This window comes from Mustela erminea, chromosome 18 (genome assembly GCF_009829155.1).
Source record: "Mustela erminea isolate mMusErm1 chromosome 18, mMusErm1.Pri, whole genome shotgun sequence".
Taxonomy (NCBI): domain Eukaryota; kingdom Metazoa; phylum Chordata; class Mammalia; order Carnivora; family Mustelidae; genus Mustela; species Mustela erminea.
In genome coordinates, this window is record NC_045631.1 from 39,523,785 (window position 1) to 39,536,629 (window position 12,845).

The 12,845-nt window shown below is 41.8% G+C and overlaps 1 protein-coding gene across 2 annotated transcripts in view; it reads right to left on the minus strand.

Annotated features, from left to right (window-relative positions):
• Positions 1 to 1,985: 1,985 nt before the first annotated feature.
• MED1 (mediator complex subunit 1) overlaps positions 1,986 to 12,845 on the minus strand; it is a 28,522-nt gene continuing 17,662 nt past the window's right edge. For both annotated transcript variants that reach the window (XM_032320347.1, XM_032320348.1), the window contains 7 exons: positions 12,474 to 12,585; positions 11,062 to 11,186; positions 10,687 to 10,805; positions 9,690 to 9,891; positions 7,474 to 7,569; positions 7,256 to 7,361; positions 1,986 to 5,471 (listed from right to left, as the gene is read on the minus strand). In XM_032320347.1, the coding sequence (XP_032176238.1) occupies positions 2,219 to 5,471; positions 7,256 to 7,361; positions 7,474 to 7,569; positions 9,690 to 9,891; positions 10,687 to 10,805; positions 11,062 to 11,186; positions 12,474 to 12,585 (4,013 nt within the window). In that variant the 3' untranslated portion in view covers positions 1,986 to 2,218. The remainder of the gene's footprint in view (positions 5,472 to 7,255; positions 7,362 to 7,473; positions 7,570 to 9,689; positions 9,892 to 10,686; positions 10,806 to 11,061; positions 11,187 to 12,473; positions 12,586 to 12,845) is intronic.

Here is a 12,845-nt window from a genome sequence, read left to right on the forward strand (position 1 = left end):
TTCAGGGGCTTATCCTTCATCCAGATCCTAACTCGGGATTCTTTGATCTGGGATGAAGACAGAAAGAGAGAAAAAGCTTCCCAGTTTACTCATTTTGGTATCTGTTGGCTCTGCTTGGGGAAGCTGAGCCCCTGATATGTAGTACATTCCCCATAAGATCTTCCCCACCCAGAACAAACTTAAAAACCACGTTAACATTTTTTTTTTCCTCTGCAGAAACCAATGGGATAGGATTCAAAACTAGGTGAGAAACTTGTGAGAAATCCAACCTGGTTATATGTTTGAAAGGCTGCTACTGTATCAGCATCACAAGATAAAGCACTCTGGTATCACCTTGCCCATGTCCTCCTTAGTGTCACCCAAGACATTTGACTCTGATACGGTAACCGATAACTTTTCTTGCTCCACTTTGCAATGTTTCGTTTCCTACTTCTTATTACCTTGGGACACAAAAGTGGCAGAGTTGTTGAGAGCTGATGACCAGAAAAGGGAGAACACTAGAGGAAATCAGAGACAGTCAGGAAAGAACGCCAAAGCTGATTTTCCAACTCTATGCTAACTCCAACCTGCAGAAAGAGCTGAATATAGAAATCTTCTTCAATATCTGATGAAGTCACTCCATTTATCACACACACACACAAATGAATCACCTGGCTTTTTTTTTTTTTTTTTTTTTTTTTTTTTAATCCAGAAGAGTTGTGCTGGGGACTGTGCCCCGTCCTGCTGATACAGATCCTGAATGGAATCATCAGGAATGGCACAGTGCAGGTGTCAAAATCAAAGTAAGGCCGCAGAATTTTGAGAGGACCCTCCAAATACTGAGAACTTGTGTTGCACTCAAATGGTCTCCTGGATTTCTTTATTTATGAGAAGGGCTTCTTATTGATGTCCCCCAGAATCCAGACTCAGACCTGTTCCTCCAAAAAGGTCCAATTGAGTTGCTACATAGTAGCAAGGGTGTATCTTCATGCCCACCTAGCATTCCAGGCCCCCAATACTTCAAGTGAGCTTGAAATTGTTTTAAGTGAACTATGGCTGCAAATTTTTTACTGTTTTATTTAAGGGAGCATACAGTGGAGTGACTGAAGTCTGGACTCCTCCTCCATGTGATGCAGAGAAATAAGGAGCCCAGCTCTCAGGAATGGCATCAGTTCTCCTACAAACAAAATGCTGGGATGTGGACTTTTGGCACATTGTGGAAATAGGAGAACTATTAATTCTGTAATGGTTTTCATGCCACTGGGTCAGGGAGGCTGTACATTAAACCTTACTGCATCTGAAAACATGTTTACTTCCCAAAAAGCCAGCCCAGCCTTTATTAAAGGACAAAAGAGAATATAAATCAGTACCTCCACAGAGAGGTAACTCCTAATATTCCTATGATGTCTGAACCCTACGATAAACCTCCTAAAACAAAAATACCATTTTGGTTTTTCTATTTAACTCCAAAGGTGGACTCTGACTAATCTGTTTGGGCTTAATGCTACAGTACCAGCACAAGCTACAGGCTCCCTACCACCAAATAAGCCTTGCTCTTCCACCTCCCATTACTTTGAACCCTGAACCTTATAGAATTAGAAACACTGTATAAAGACAAACAGATAAAGGGTTAAAATATTACAAATAAATAGCTAAAATTATCTTCCCTCCCCCAATCACTCCTAAGAAACAGACACCAAACATTACTTAAGTGTCCAAAATGACCAAAGTCCTTCATTTGCCCATGCCTCAAATGGACAACTATCCAAACAAAGTGAACAACCTTCATGCAAATGCATCAAGGAATGTATTGCTTTTTCATTTGCTGCCCAGCCCTTCAAATACATGCACTAAAATGAGTTAAAACATGGCCTAAAAATGGAAAAAGGGAGAAAAATATATATATGAATATTTCCCACAAAACTGTTTCCCACCCTTCCCTCTCCCTATGCCCCACCCACCCCCTCCCATTCATAAGCAAGTACTTTAACTTTTTTTTTTTTTCTTCTTTTTTCTCTGGCAAAGGAAAAAGTGATTCTTGGTAACCAAAATCAAACCCTATGGTCTCTTTAGTAGGGTCTGGCTATGCCTTTCTAAATTTACCCAGCTCGGTGTCAAAGCCATGCCATTTAAGATTCTTGAACACAAAATCACACCTGACTCACCCCTTATGGTGGTTTGCCTATAAACTTATTAATTAGTTTTTCTCTGGCCATTTTTGTCTTAAAAAATAAGGTTCCTAATTGCCAATCAGGGCCACATCCATAAGATCATCATCTTCTTCCCCAATCATAAAGTCAGGGCTGAGCCTTGAGGGCCTGTCTGTAGATAAAATTGTGTTGCTTGTCATAGACAAGGACTGGTCTGAAGAGATGGGTGATTTAGACCAACTCTCTGGCTTGATGCTATGAGATTTTTTCTTGTCCCGGTCTTTGTCCCGGTCCCGGTCCCGATCTTTGTCTTTTACTTTCTTCTTTTCTTTTTTGTGCTTCTTATGCTTTTCTGTGCTGTATTCTGGAAGAGGTCGGATACCATCATCTGAGCTGGGACTGTTCTGATAAGATTTCTCTGCTATGGAGGAGCCTGACTCACTTTCACTGTCCAGATTCTGGGGGGTATATGCTGGTGACTTACTATGGCTAGGAGAGCCACGCTCATGCTTTGGAGTGGAACCACTGATGAGTGGAGAGCCATAGTTTTTGGAAGAGGTCATCTGAGGCCTGAGCCCTTCTCCACTACTCTCCCCAGGTTTCTGCAAAGTCACTTTGGCTTTAATACTGGGAGAACCCCCATCGTGCTTGCTGATGATAATTTTTGCCACACCTGTGCTCCCCACATTTTTTGACTCTGAGGTCTTCTTAGATGAATCCACTGAACCCCCCGAGGTGGAAACCTTGGATTTTTCTTTTTCACTTTTCTCACGCTTACTCTGGAACTCTCCTCCTGACATGTTATGTTTGGAGGACATTGGATGGCTAGAAGAATTTGTGCTCACCCCCATCTGGCCATCCATTGGGTCTTCACCTCCAGGGCCACTGGTGACGACCCCATGCTTCAGTTTATCTATGACAGCTGTTAAGGACGGCTTCTTATTTCTGCTGGGAGATTTCCCCTTGGAACTCCCATGTTGGTTCTGAGAGGATGACATGGAAGAACCACTTGAGGAAAAGGAAGAGGAAGATGCTGTACAAGAATTAGATGATGGGGGAGTTTTCTGAGACAATGAGCCTGAGGATCCTAACCCTGAAGATGACTTCATGCCAGTGCTTGAACTGGTTCCAGACATATGAGAACCACCAGAACCTGAACTGATGGGGGACTTGGCTTTAGAGGATGGGGGAGTCCCAGGAACAGGCTTCATTGGAGAGGCAAGCTTATCAGAGCCTCCAGGTGGCCTTGAATGAGAAGGGGATATGTTTGGTTTACTTAAAGAAGGATTCATAAGTGATGATGGCTTCCCTTGAGGTTTCATCTTAGTGCTGCTGGAGCCACTGCTCAGTCCATGCTTGGTAATGGGAGAGGAGCCTGGCTTCCCCCCAGACTGGGATGAATTTTTGGACTGGCTAGATCCAGAAGACCCTTGGCTAGAATACACACTGCTGCTTAACTTGGAACTTGATGAACCTTCTGATTTACTGCTTTTCATCTTGCCTGAGTTGGAAGCAGAAGATGAGGAAGAGGAGGAGGAAGAATGGCTATGGTGGCTTTTACTGCCTGAGGAAGACACAGAACCACTACTGGTATACTGACTGTGGGAGGAGGGCTTGCCCACCATCACGGTGCCTTTAGGAATCTGAATAGTGATTTTGGGAATAGGTGGTGTGGCAACACCTGGGGGAGTCTGTGACCTTCCTGAACTGCCTGGAGACTTGGATCCGCCTGTACTGGTAGGTGGAGTGAAAGGTCGGTTAGAAGAACTGTGAGAAGGAGACTTTCCTTCAGTGTCTGCCTTCTTCCGCTTTGGAGGTTTATCTTTGCTTTTGCCATCATTAGAAGGGGTCCGACTGCGCTTCCCTGGTTTGCTATCTAATCCTGGCCCTGACAGACTACTATTACTGGTGCCATTCCCTTCCTTTACTCGCTTTTGACTCTTTTCTTTCCCTAAGTCCCCAGTAGTCAATAAAGGACTCTGGCTACCACTGTGATGCTCCATAAGATCTGCAGGACCCAAAGCCTTACCAGCCACTGATATAATACTGAAATCAACTGTGTCAGCTTGGCTGTTGCCTTTAAACTTTGTCTCCCCATTATCACCTCCAAGCATTGGCACCCCCAAAGTATTTAGTGCCTGAGATGCAAATCCTTTGAAATCATCGTTATCTCCACTTTGGCTGCTTTCATCAAAATATTCTTCTCCAAAACCACCTTGGCTCTGGCTGTTCAACAAATCAGGATTAAAATCTACTCCATCAGGAAAAAAATGATTGGTAGGAGAGTCACTACTAGGGCTTCCAGCAGCATCTGCAATTAGGTCAGCTGGATCTGTGTAAGGATTTTCATTATTATTGGTTTGAAAGACATCAGGGTCAAAGAGGGCACTCTGAGAATGCCCAGAGCTTGAAGAATCTCGCACAGGGGTACCAATGGGTGGGCAATCGTCACTAGTGCTGGGAAGCTTAGAGGCTTCTTCTGCAATGTCTGAAAGGATATCAGTTACATCTGGGCCAATGCTGTCTGAACTGGATAGTCGGACCATCCTTTGAATACTGGGCTGGGGGTGAGGTACTGGTTGTGGGTAAGTTGTTGGGGGAGTACTACACTGGCTTGGTGCTGGAGTGATGTGTGGCGTATCCAGCGTATCTGCTGTCATGTTGACATCAAAGATAGGGTTCTGTGAGTCAACATCCATTGAAAATAGCTCCCTCTGAAAGTCATCTTCAGTCTGGTGCTTGGGTTTGTCAGGTGGTAATCTTGATGACTTCTTCTTCTTTGTCTTGTTGCTTCCCGGGCATATTTCCATCCGGGGTGAGCCGGAAGAAGAGTTCTGCCTTTCTAAAGGGCTGCTTCCATAAAGGGTTGAGAAATCCTGGGCAGGGTTATCTTTAAGAAGGTTCATGAGCATCGGGTGGTTCTTGGTGTTGCCGGCCATCGAAGAGACAGGTGGCGGCGTGTGATGAGGAGGGGTCGGACTCGAGCCAATGGTAGACCCCCCGTTCCCTGTGATTTGCAACAAACTGGTAAGAATTGGGTTCTGAGACACCTTGCTGAAGTCCTCCCCATGGCCCACCGACTCATGCCGATCTTTGATGCTCATGCTCATATTAAACAAGGTGGTAATGGGACCCCCCGGAAAGGTGTTGGTTGGTGTAGTGGTACCACTCATTGGGTTGTTGCCTGTGGTCATGCCATACCCTGGGCTGCTAGCCGGGGGCAGGTTCTTTTTCACCATGTCTTCAACTGTCTCTGCAATGAGTGACAGTGCTGGAGTGTCGGCCTGAATGGTTTCAGCTTTCCTCCGAATAGCCCTCATCGTCACAGGGATGGACATACATCTGTAAGATGAGATAGAAAAAACAAAATTAGCAGTGTATTAGCTGCGAAAGGAAAACAATTCTTATTGGGAAAGCAGGGTTTAATTCTGCCTGAGATTCAGATATGCCCTCAGAGGTTTGCAATATGCAATTCTCAGGTAAGGCAAATAACCTGAAAGGCAGAAATAGTTCTATAAAATGCCAGAGCTGGGCGCCTGCGTGGCCCAGTTAAGTGTCTGCCTTCGGCTCAGGTTATGATCCCAGGATCCTGGGATTGAGCCTCACGCTGGGCTCCCTGCTCAGCTTCCACCTCTCCCACTCCCCCTGCTTGTGTTCCCTCTCTCACTATGTCTCTGTCAGATAAATAAATTCTTTTTTAAAAAATAAATAAATTTAAAAAATAAGTAAATAAAATAAAATGCCAGAGCTCTGAGCAAATTCATTCTAAAAAGAATCTGTATCAGTAGGCAATCTCAAAACCTCTTTTGAAGCACTACCAAAAACCAACCAAACCACAAACATAAACAAGAGTACAAATTAGATGTCATACTGAATCAAAAGAAAACTGATAATAATGAACTCAGTAAGACGGGGCGCCTGGGTGGCTCAGTGGGCTAAAGCCTCTGCCTTCAGCTCAGGTCATGATCCCAGGGTCCTGGGACTGAGCCCTGCGTCGGGCTCTCTGCTCAGCAGGGGGCCTGCTTCCCCCTCTCTCTCTGCCTGCTGCTCTGCCTACTTGTGATCTCTCTCTCTCTGTCAAATAAATAAATAAAAATCTTAAAAAAAAAAAAATGAACTCAGTAAGAAAATGCCTTCCTTTGGGGCTTCACATGTGATTAATAGGATATGCTATTTCTCTTAATTAATGAACCACTAGAATAATCCCTTGAGCCAACAAATTCTAAACCTTAATGGCTAAGATCATCCCAAACCTATACTGTGAAAAATGCTATTACTGGTATAAAATCTTGATTATTTTAAAGCAAAGCACTTTCTATCTTACAGATAAATTTAATAATGTATTTTCTAAAACACTCTGCTCTAGAACATTTTAGCAACCTATCTTAAAAGACCAAATAGTAATATTTTAGGCTTTTGAATATCACGTGGTTTCTGTCCAACTATTCTGCCATCTTAGTTCAAAAGACACCATGGGGGGACAATAAAAAAAGGCACCATGTACAATATATAGGGATGCATGGGTGGCTCAGTCAGCTGATGTGATCAGGTCATGATCTCAGAATCCCAAGATAAAGCCCCAAATCAGACTCCATGCAGCAGGGAGTCTTCTGGGGATTCTTTCTCTCCCTCTGCCCCTCCCCACCCCGCACACTCTCTCACTCTAAAAAAAAAAAAAAAAAAAAAAAAGGCACAGACAATATATAAATGAACACATGGGGCTATGGTCCAATAAAATTTATTCACAAAACAGACCACAAGCACCTATTCTAGAAAAATCCAAAATTACATATTAATGTTTCTGGGAAGCAGACTGGCTTAAGTATCTTCCCACATGCCAACATTTGACATACTACATATGTTAAAAAGTGTTGCAAAGTTGGGGGGGAACCCTACATCTTATTTCAGCTGTCTCCTCCTAAAACAACCTTAACACTGGACCTAAAGTTACCTACCTTATTTCCTATTACTCTCAGAATCAAAAAACCAAAGCTTACATTGCTTTTGAATCTCAAAGCAGAGAAAGGTGAATTCAAAGCTGTGACTAAATTCTTTCTTCCTAATTCCCATTCACTGATACTCAAAACAGCATTAATGGGACTCTGATGGAAAAGGGCCAGTGCTACCTTTGAACAACTTTGGCAATGAAGTCATCTGTGCAGATGAGTGCATCTGACAGCCCCTTGTACAGTTTACAGCTCACATGTGTTGAGTCCTGCACATCCATTACCACTGAAAGACAAAATATGTAAGAGTTGAGAGAAATTCAGTTTCTGACTTCAAAAAGAAGATAAATGGACCAAACCACTGCCCTAAGAATAGTGCTAACCCCCTCACAACTCACCACACACCAGGGAGTCATTCACAGGGTGCTGAAAAGATATGCTGAAACGGGACTCTGAGAGAGGACATACTTCAAATTGGAGGAGGCCAGGAGAATCTAAAAGGCAAAGTAAAGGATCATAAAATAATCAACCAGATAAAAGACTAGACACTAGTAAATAATAATCCCTAAGTATACAGAACGAAATTCTGTCTCCTTAGAAACTAAATCCCAGGGGTACCTGGGTGGCCCAGTCATAAGTGTCTGCCTTCGGCTCAGGTCATGATCCCAGGGTCCTAGGATCAAGCCCAACATCAGGCTCTCTGCTCAGCGGGGAGCCTGCTTTCCTGCTCTCTCTGCCTGCTTCTCTGCCTACTTGTGATCCCTGTGTGTCAAATAAATAAATAAAATCTTTTAAAAAAAATTTTATTTATTCATTTGACAGAGAGAGAGATCACAAGCTGGCTTCTCCCTCTCCCTCTACCTGCTGTTCCCCCTGCTTGTGCTCTCTCCATCAAATAAATAAATAAAATCTTTAAAAAAATTAAAATCATATCCATGGGGTGCCTGGGTGGCTTAGCTGGTTAAGCAGCCAACTCTTGATTTTGGCTCTGGTCATGATCTCAGGGCTCTGAAGGGAGTCTCCTTAAAGGTTTTCTACCCCTCTCCCTCTGCCCTTTCCCCTGCTTGTGGTCTCTCTAAAATAAAAAAATCTATAAAGTAAGTAAATAAATAAAATGACATCTTTATGCCAAATACACATATAATACCTAACTATCATCATAGGTCGTTAAGCCAAATATACTGGCAGCCCGGAGAAAAGGATCACATACTTTCTTGGGAGAAAGCACACATCTTGCAGGACTAACTTCATAACTATCTTACAAAAACTATTTCCAGATGCCCTCAAACTAGTTGGAGAATTCTCCCAGGATTCAAATACATGAAATAGAAAGGTCATAAGCACACCTGCACACATGCAGTGTCATTACTCTTTCTAATATTTCTCATTTCTAAAGCAGTCTTTTTTATTTTTTTTAAGATTTTATTATTTATTTGAAAAACTGAGCAAGAGAGAGAGAACACGGCAGAGAAGGGCAAAGGGAGACAGAAATGCAGATACCCCGCTGAACAGGGAGCCCAACATGGGGCTCGATCCTAGGACTCCAAGATCATGACCTGAGCTGAAGGCAGACACTTAACTGACTGAGCCATCCAGGCAACCCTCTAAAACAATTCTTTTTTTTTAAGATTTTATTTATTTGAGAGAGAGACAGTGAGAGAGAGCATGAGCAAGGAGAAGGTCAGAGAGAGAAGCAGACTCCCCATGGAGCTGGGAGCCTGATGCGGGACTCGATCCCCGGACTCTGGGATCATGACCTGAGCCGAAGGCAGTCGTCCAACCAACTGAGCCACCCAGGGATCCCCGTCTAAAACAATTCTTATTCCCAAAAAAGAGATCTTCTGATTTGCCTTCTTTGTTTCTTTTTTGCCTGCCATTCACACTAATACAGCTCTCTCAATGAGGTGCTTTACAACTAAGGTAAAAAATTAACTATAGTTCATAAGAGCAGCTAAAAGTTTCATCAGGGATTCTAACAGCAGACTGTTTGAAAGATATCAGCATTCCAGAATCTTAGGAGAAAAAGAAAAGGGCATGGGTCTTACCCCTTTTTAAGCTATATGCTTAAGTTCCCCAAAGAACGGGAACAGGAAACACTCAGGCAGGACTGAAAGCTGACAAGCACTGTCATAACCACCTAAAATTTAAATCTCAAGAAATTGTCTCTGGGCCACCTGGCAGAGCATGCAACTCTTGATCTTGGGGTTATGAATTAAAGATTCCTTAATAAAGAGAGAAAGAAAAAGAAAGAAATCATCTCTTCCCATAGCATCCCAAGTTCTACCTTCTATACCTATTGTAAGATTCAGGCCTGTAGGTACCTAATTATATTACTGTATGCAGAAAAAGAGTTAAGTCCACTATAAAAAACAAAACAAAACAAAAAACCACAGTGGTTTCCAAATGCCAATTTATGGATTAGTTCCATCATAATTATATGTGGAGCTTAAACTAGATTCCCAACTCCTCCCACTGAGGTTCTAATTCAGTTCACTTGCAATTGGAAACCAGTTATAAAAGCTCCACAGAAGATATGATAAGCCACCAAATTAGAGAACCATGAGAACAAACAGTTTCCGTTTGCCAGTAGGTATATCAAAAGGAAAGGCAATACCTTCTTTCAGAATAGTTCTTTTGACACAACTTCCTATTAGGGTGTTATAGGCCACTTGATGTCTGATCAGATTTAGGATAAGAGGAACTCGGCCAGGGTGCTGAAAGGTGATTTTGCTAACTAGGGTTCCCTGTAGACTTCTGCCATCTGGAAGAGGAGCATCCTTGTTGAGGAAATAGCAGTGCTGCTGACCTGGAAGAGCCTGGGCAAAAAGAACAAAGGAAATGAGCACTATTTACTCACCCATCGTGCTCCAACCACAAAATATCCTGGGAAAAACCGCTACTCCTCAAAAATCACCAGCAGTTTCTCAGTGAATAATAAAAATCCCCAGTGAATTCTTTGGTCAGCTAATGTTATAAAGGCCGATTACTCACTTGGCCGAAAAGACCCCTTTTCTATAAATGTTCTATTAGTGGTTTCCTAACCCAACAAAATTATAAACTATATAAAAATCTATATAAAAGAGCCCCTAAACTATAAGTGCAAAATCCCTATTTTTAATAAAATACCTTGTATAATATATTTGTAACACAATCAGAATTGGGGAACTACTACTTTAGACTTTCCTCAAACATTCAAATAAATTCAAGTCCAGATGAGGTTTTGGAATCCTCCTTATTTTATTCATTCTAGCACTTTCTTCTCTGTATGTACTTGAAAAATGTTTTCAGATTAAAGCTCATGACACTTAAAAGAATTACACATTAAGAATTCTCAACAGCTACTTACAAACTTATAAAAGTTCAGGATACTATTAAGAGAATTTCATCTGAAATGTTGGCCATGGAATGTACATTGCTACTTCCTGACTTGGAAGCTCATGTTCTTTTTCTTCAGTATGTTTCAGAAATTTCTGTAATTTCCTGCCTGAATGAGGAACTAGGATATGATCCAGTAGTCCAAAGGAACGTTTCTGACCTCAGTAATCCTATAAAGGAAGATTCTGATCATAGGTTCAAATATAACCTACAACAATCTATGGAGCCTTACTTACAGCATAAAATCGCATGTTGTGATTCAAAGGTATGGGGTCCGGGTCCTTTGACAGCTCAAATTGAGTGATTAGTTCATAGAGGGGTACATAAGTTGGTTGAGTTTCAAACAATGGAATTCCTGGAAAAATAAGGATCAACCTAAGGATCACAATAACATCAAAATGTTGACAGCTCAGTTTTCCTTTCATCACTTCTATTTCATTCATCCATTTATTAAAAAAGTACTTACTGAGCATTTACTAGTACAAAGCACCATGACATTTATACCCATCAGTACTTCTTTGAGGCCAAGACTGAAAGTCTAAGATCATCTGAATTTGAAGTTTGTTTTTCCAATTTTTAACAAGAATTAGTTCTTGATGCTTAAAACTCACCTGTGCAGTTCTGAAGCTTCTGAACAAATGCTCTAGATACTGGGATTGGCTGGGGAAATTTCAAGAAGAAACAGGCAGGAAGATCAACACTGTTGGCACTGGTGATAGAGGAGAAGGAGGGGGTCCTTAAAAAAAAAAGGAGGGGGTTGGTTGGATTTTTGACTTCATATAAAAATGAAAAATCTAAACACCCATTCTTAAACATGCCCATATCATTTAACAAAAGCCTATCAAAGGTTCGCTCTTTTGGGGTACCTGACTGGCTCAGTCGCTAGAGCATGGGACTCTTGGTCTTGAGGTCATGAGTATGAGCCCCACACTGGGTGTAGAGATTACTTAAATAAATTCTAAAAAAAGGTTTAAAAAAGTTCACTTTTGGGGCACTTGAATGGCTCAATCAGTTAAGCATCCATCTGACTTTTTTTTTTCAAGATTTTATTTATTTATTTGACAGAGAGAGAGGGATCACAGGTAGGAAGAGAGGCAGGCAGAGAGACAGAGGGGGAAGCAAGGCTCCCTGCTAAGTAGAGAGCCCAATGTGGGGCTCGATCCCAGGACCCTGAGATCATGACCTGAGCCGAAGGCAGAGGCTTAACTCACTGAGCCACCCAGGTGCCCCTCTCCCTGACTCTTGATTTCAGCTCAAACCATGACCTCAGGGCCATGGGATCAAGCTCCAAAATGAGCCCAGCATCGGACTCTGTGCTCAGTGCGGAGTCTACTTGTCCTCCCTCTGCTCCTCCCCCCTGCTAGTGTGCACACATGCACACACGTGCTCTCAAATAAATAAATGATAAATAAATCATAAAAAAAACTCACTCTTTTAACTTTCTTCCCCCAGTTGCAAAACATCTTATTTATTAACCCTAAAGTATTTAATCAAGCATCTATCTTGAGTCTCTAGTTAGTATTCCAATCAACAGACGCTCCATGATCAACATAAGGAAAAAAAGCAGTCATTAAACCCCTGGAATTACAAGTAGTACAATTCTTCTCTTTCTCTCTCAGGATAGACAATGTGTTCTATAAACAGACTTCACAGAGGAACATTCAAATAGATGATGAAAAGAGAAATTAAATGGATAAAATAAAAAATCAATCTCTAGAAAGTCAAGTGAGGAAAGAGGCAAGTCAAAGTAATACTTGTTTCAGGGGCGCCTGGGGGGCTCAGTGGATTAAGCCTCTGCCTTCTGCTCAGGTCATGATCTCAGGGTCCTGAGATCAAGCCCCGCATCAGGCTCTCTGCTCAGAAGGGAGCCTGCTTCCTCCTCTCTCCCTGCCTGCCTCTCTGTCTACTTGTGATCTCTGTCTGTCAAATAAATAAATTAATTAATTAAAAAAAAAAGTAATACTTGTTTCATACTGGGCTTGAAGTTGAAAAATGAACTTTGCTAGGATTATACTTAACTTACCACTTGTTGTCAACTGGATGTGACCCCATAATTAATGGTGCAATTGGGAGTTTATACATAGCAGACGTTCCCTCAATTGTCACTGATGCGTTCATGCCCAACGATCGAGGAACTGAGAATAGGAAAGAAAAAGAGTATTCTCCAAAGTAACACAAATTACAAGGATCTTAACATTTAAAAACAAAAATCAGGCTAACTTCTGCTAATCTGTCAGCCCTAATTTGCCAGATAATACCTCTACAACCAATGTTTCTGTCAGTAAATAAAACAAAATATAGGAAACAATGCAGTCCAAAGAAAAAAAAAATTTAAAGCCTCATTACCAACACTTAATATTTTCTCCAATTCCAGAATGCATTTAAATAAAATTAT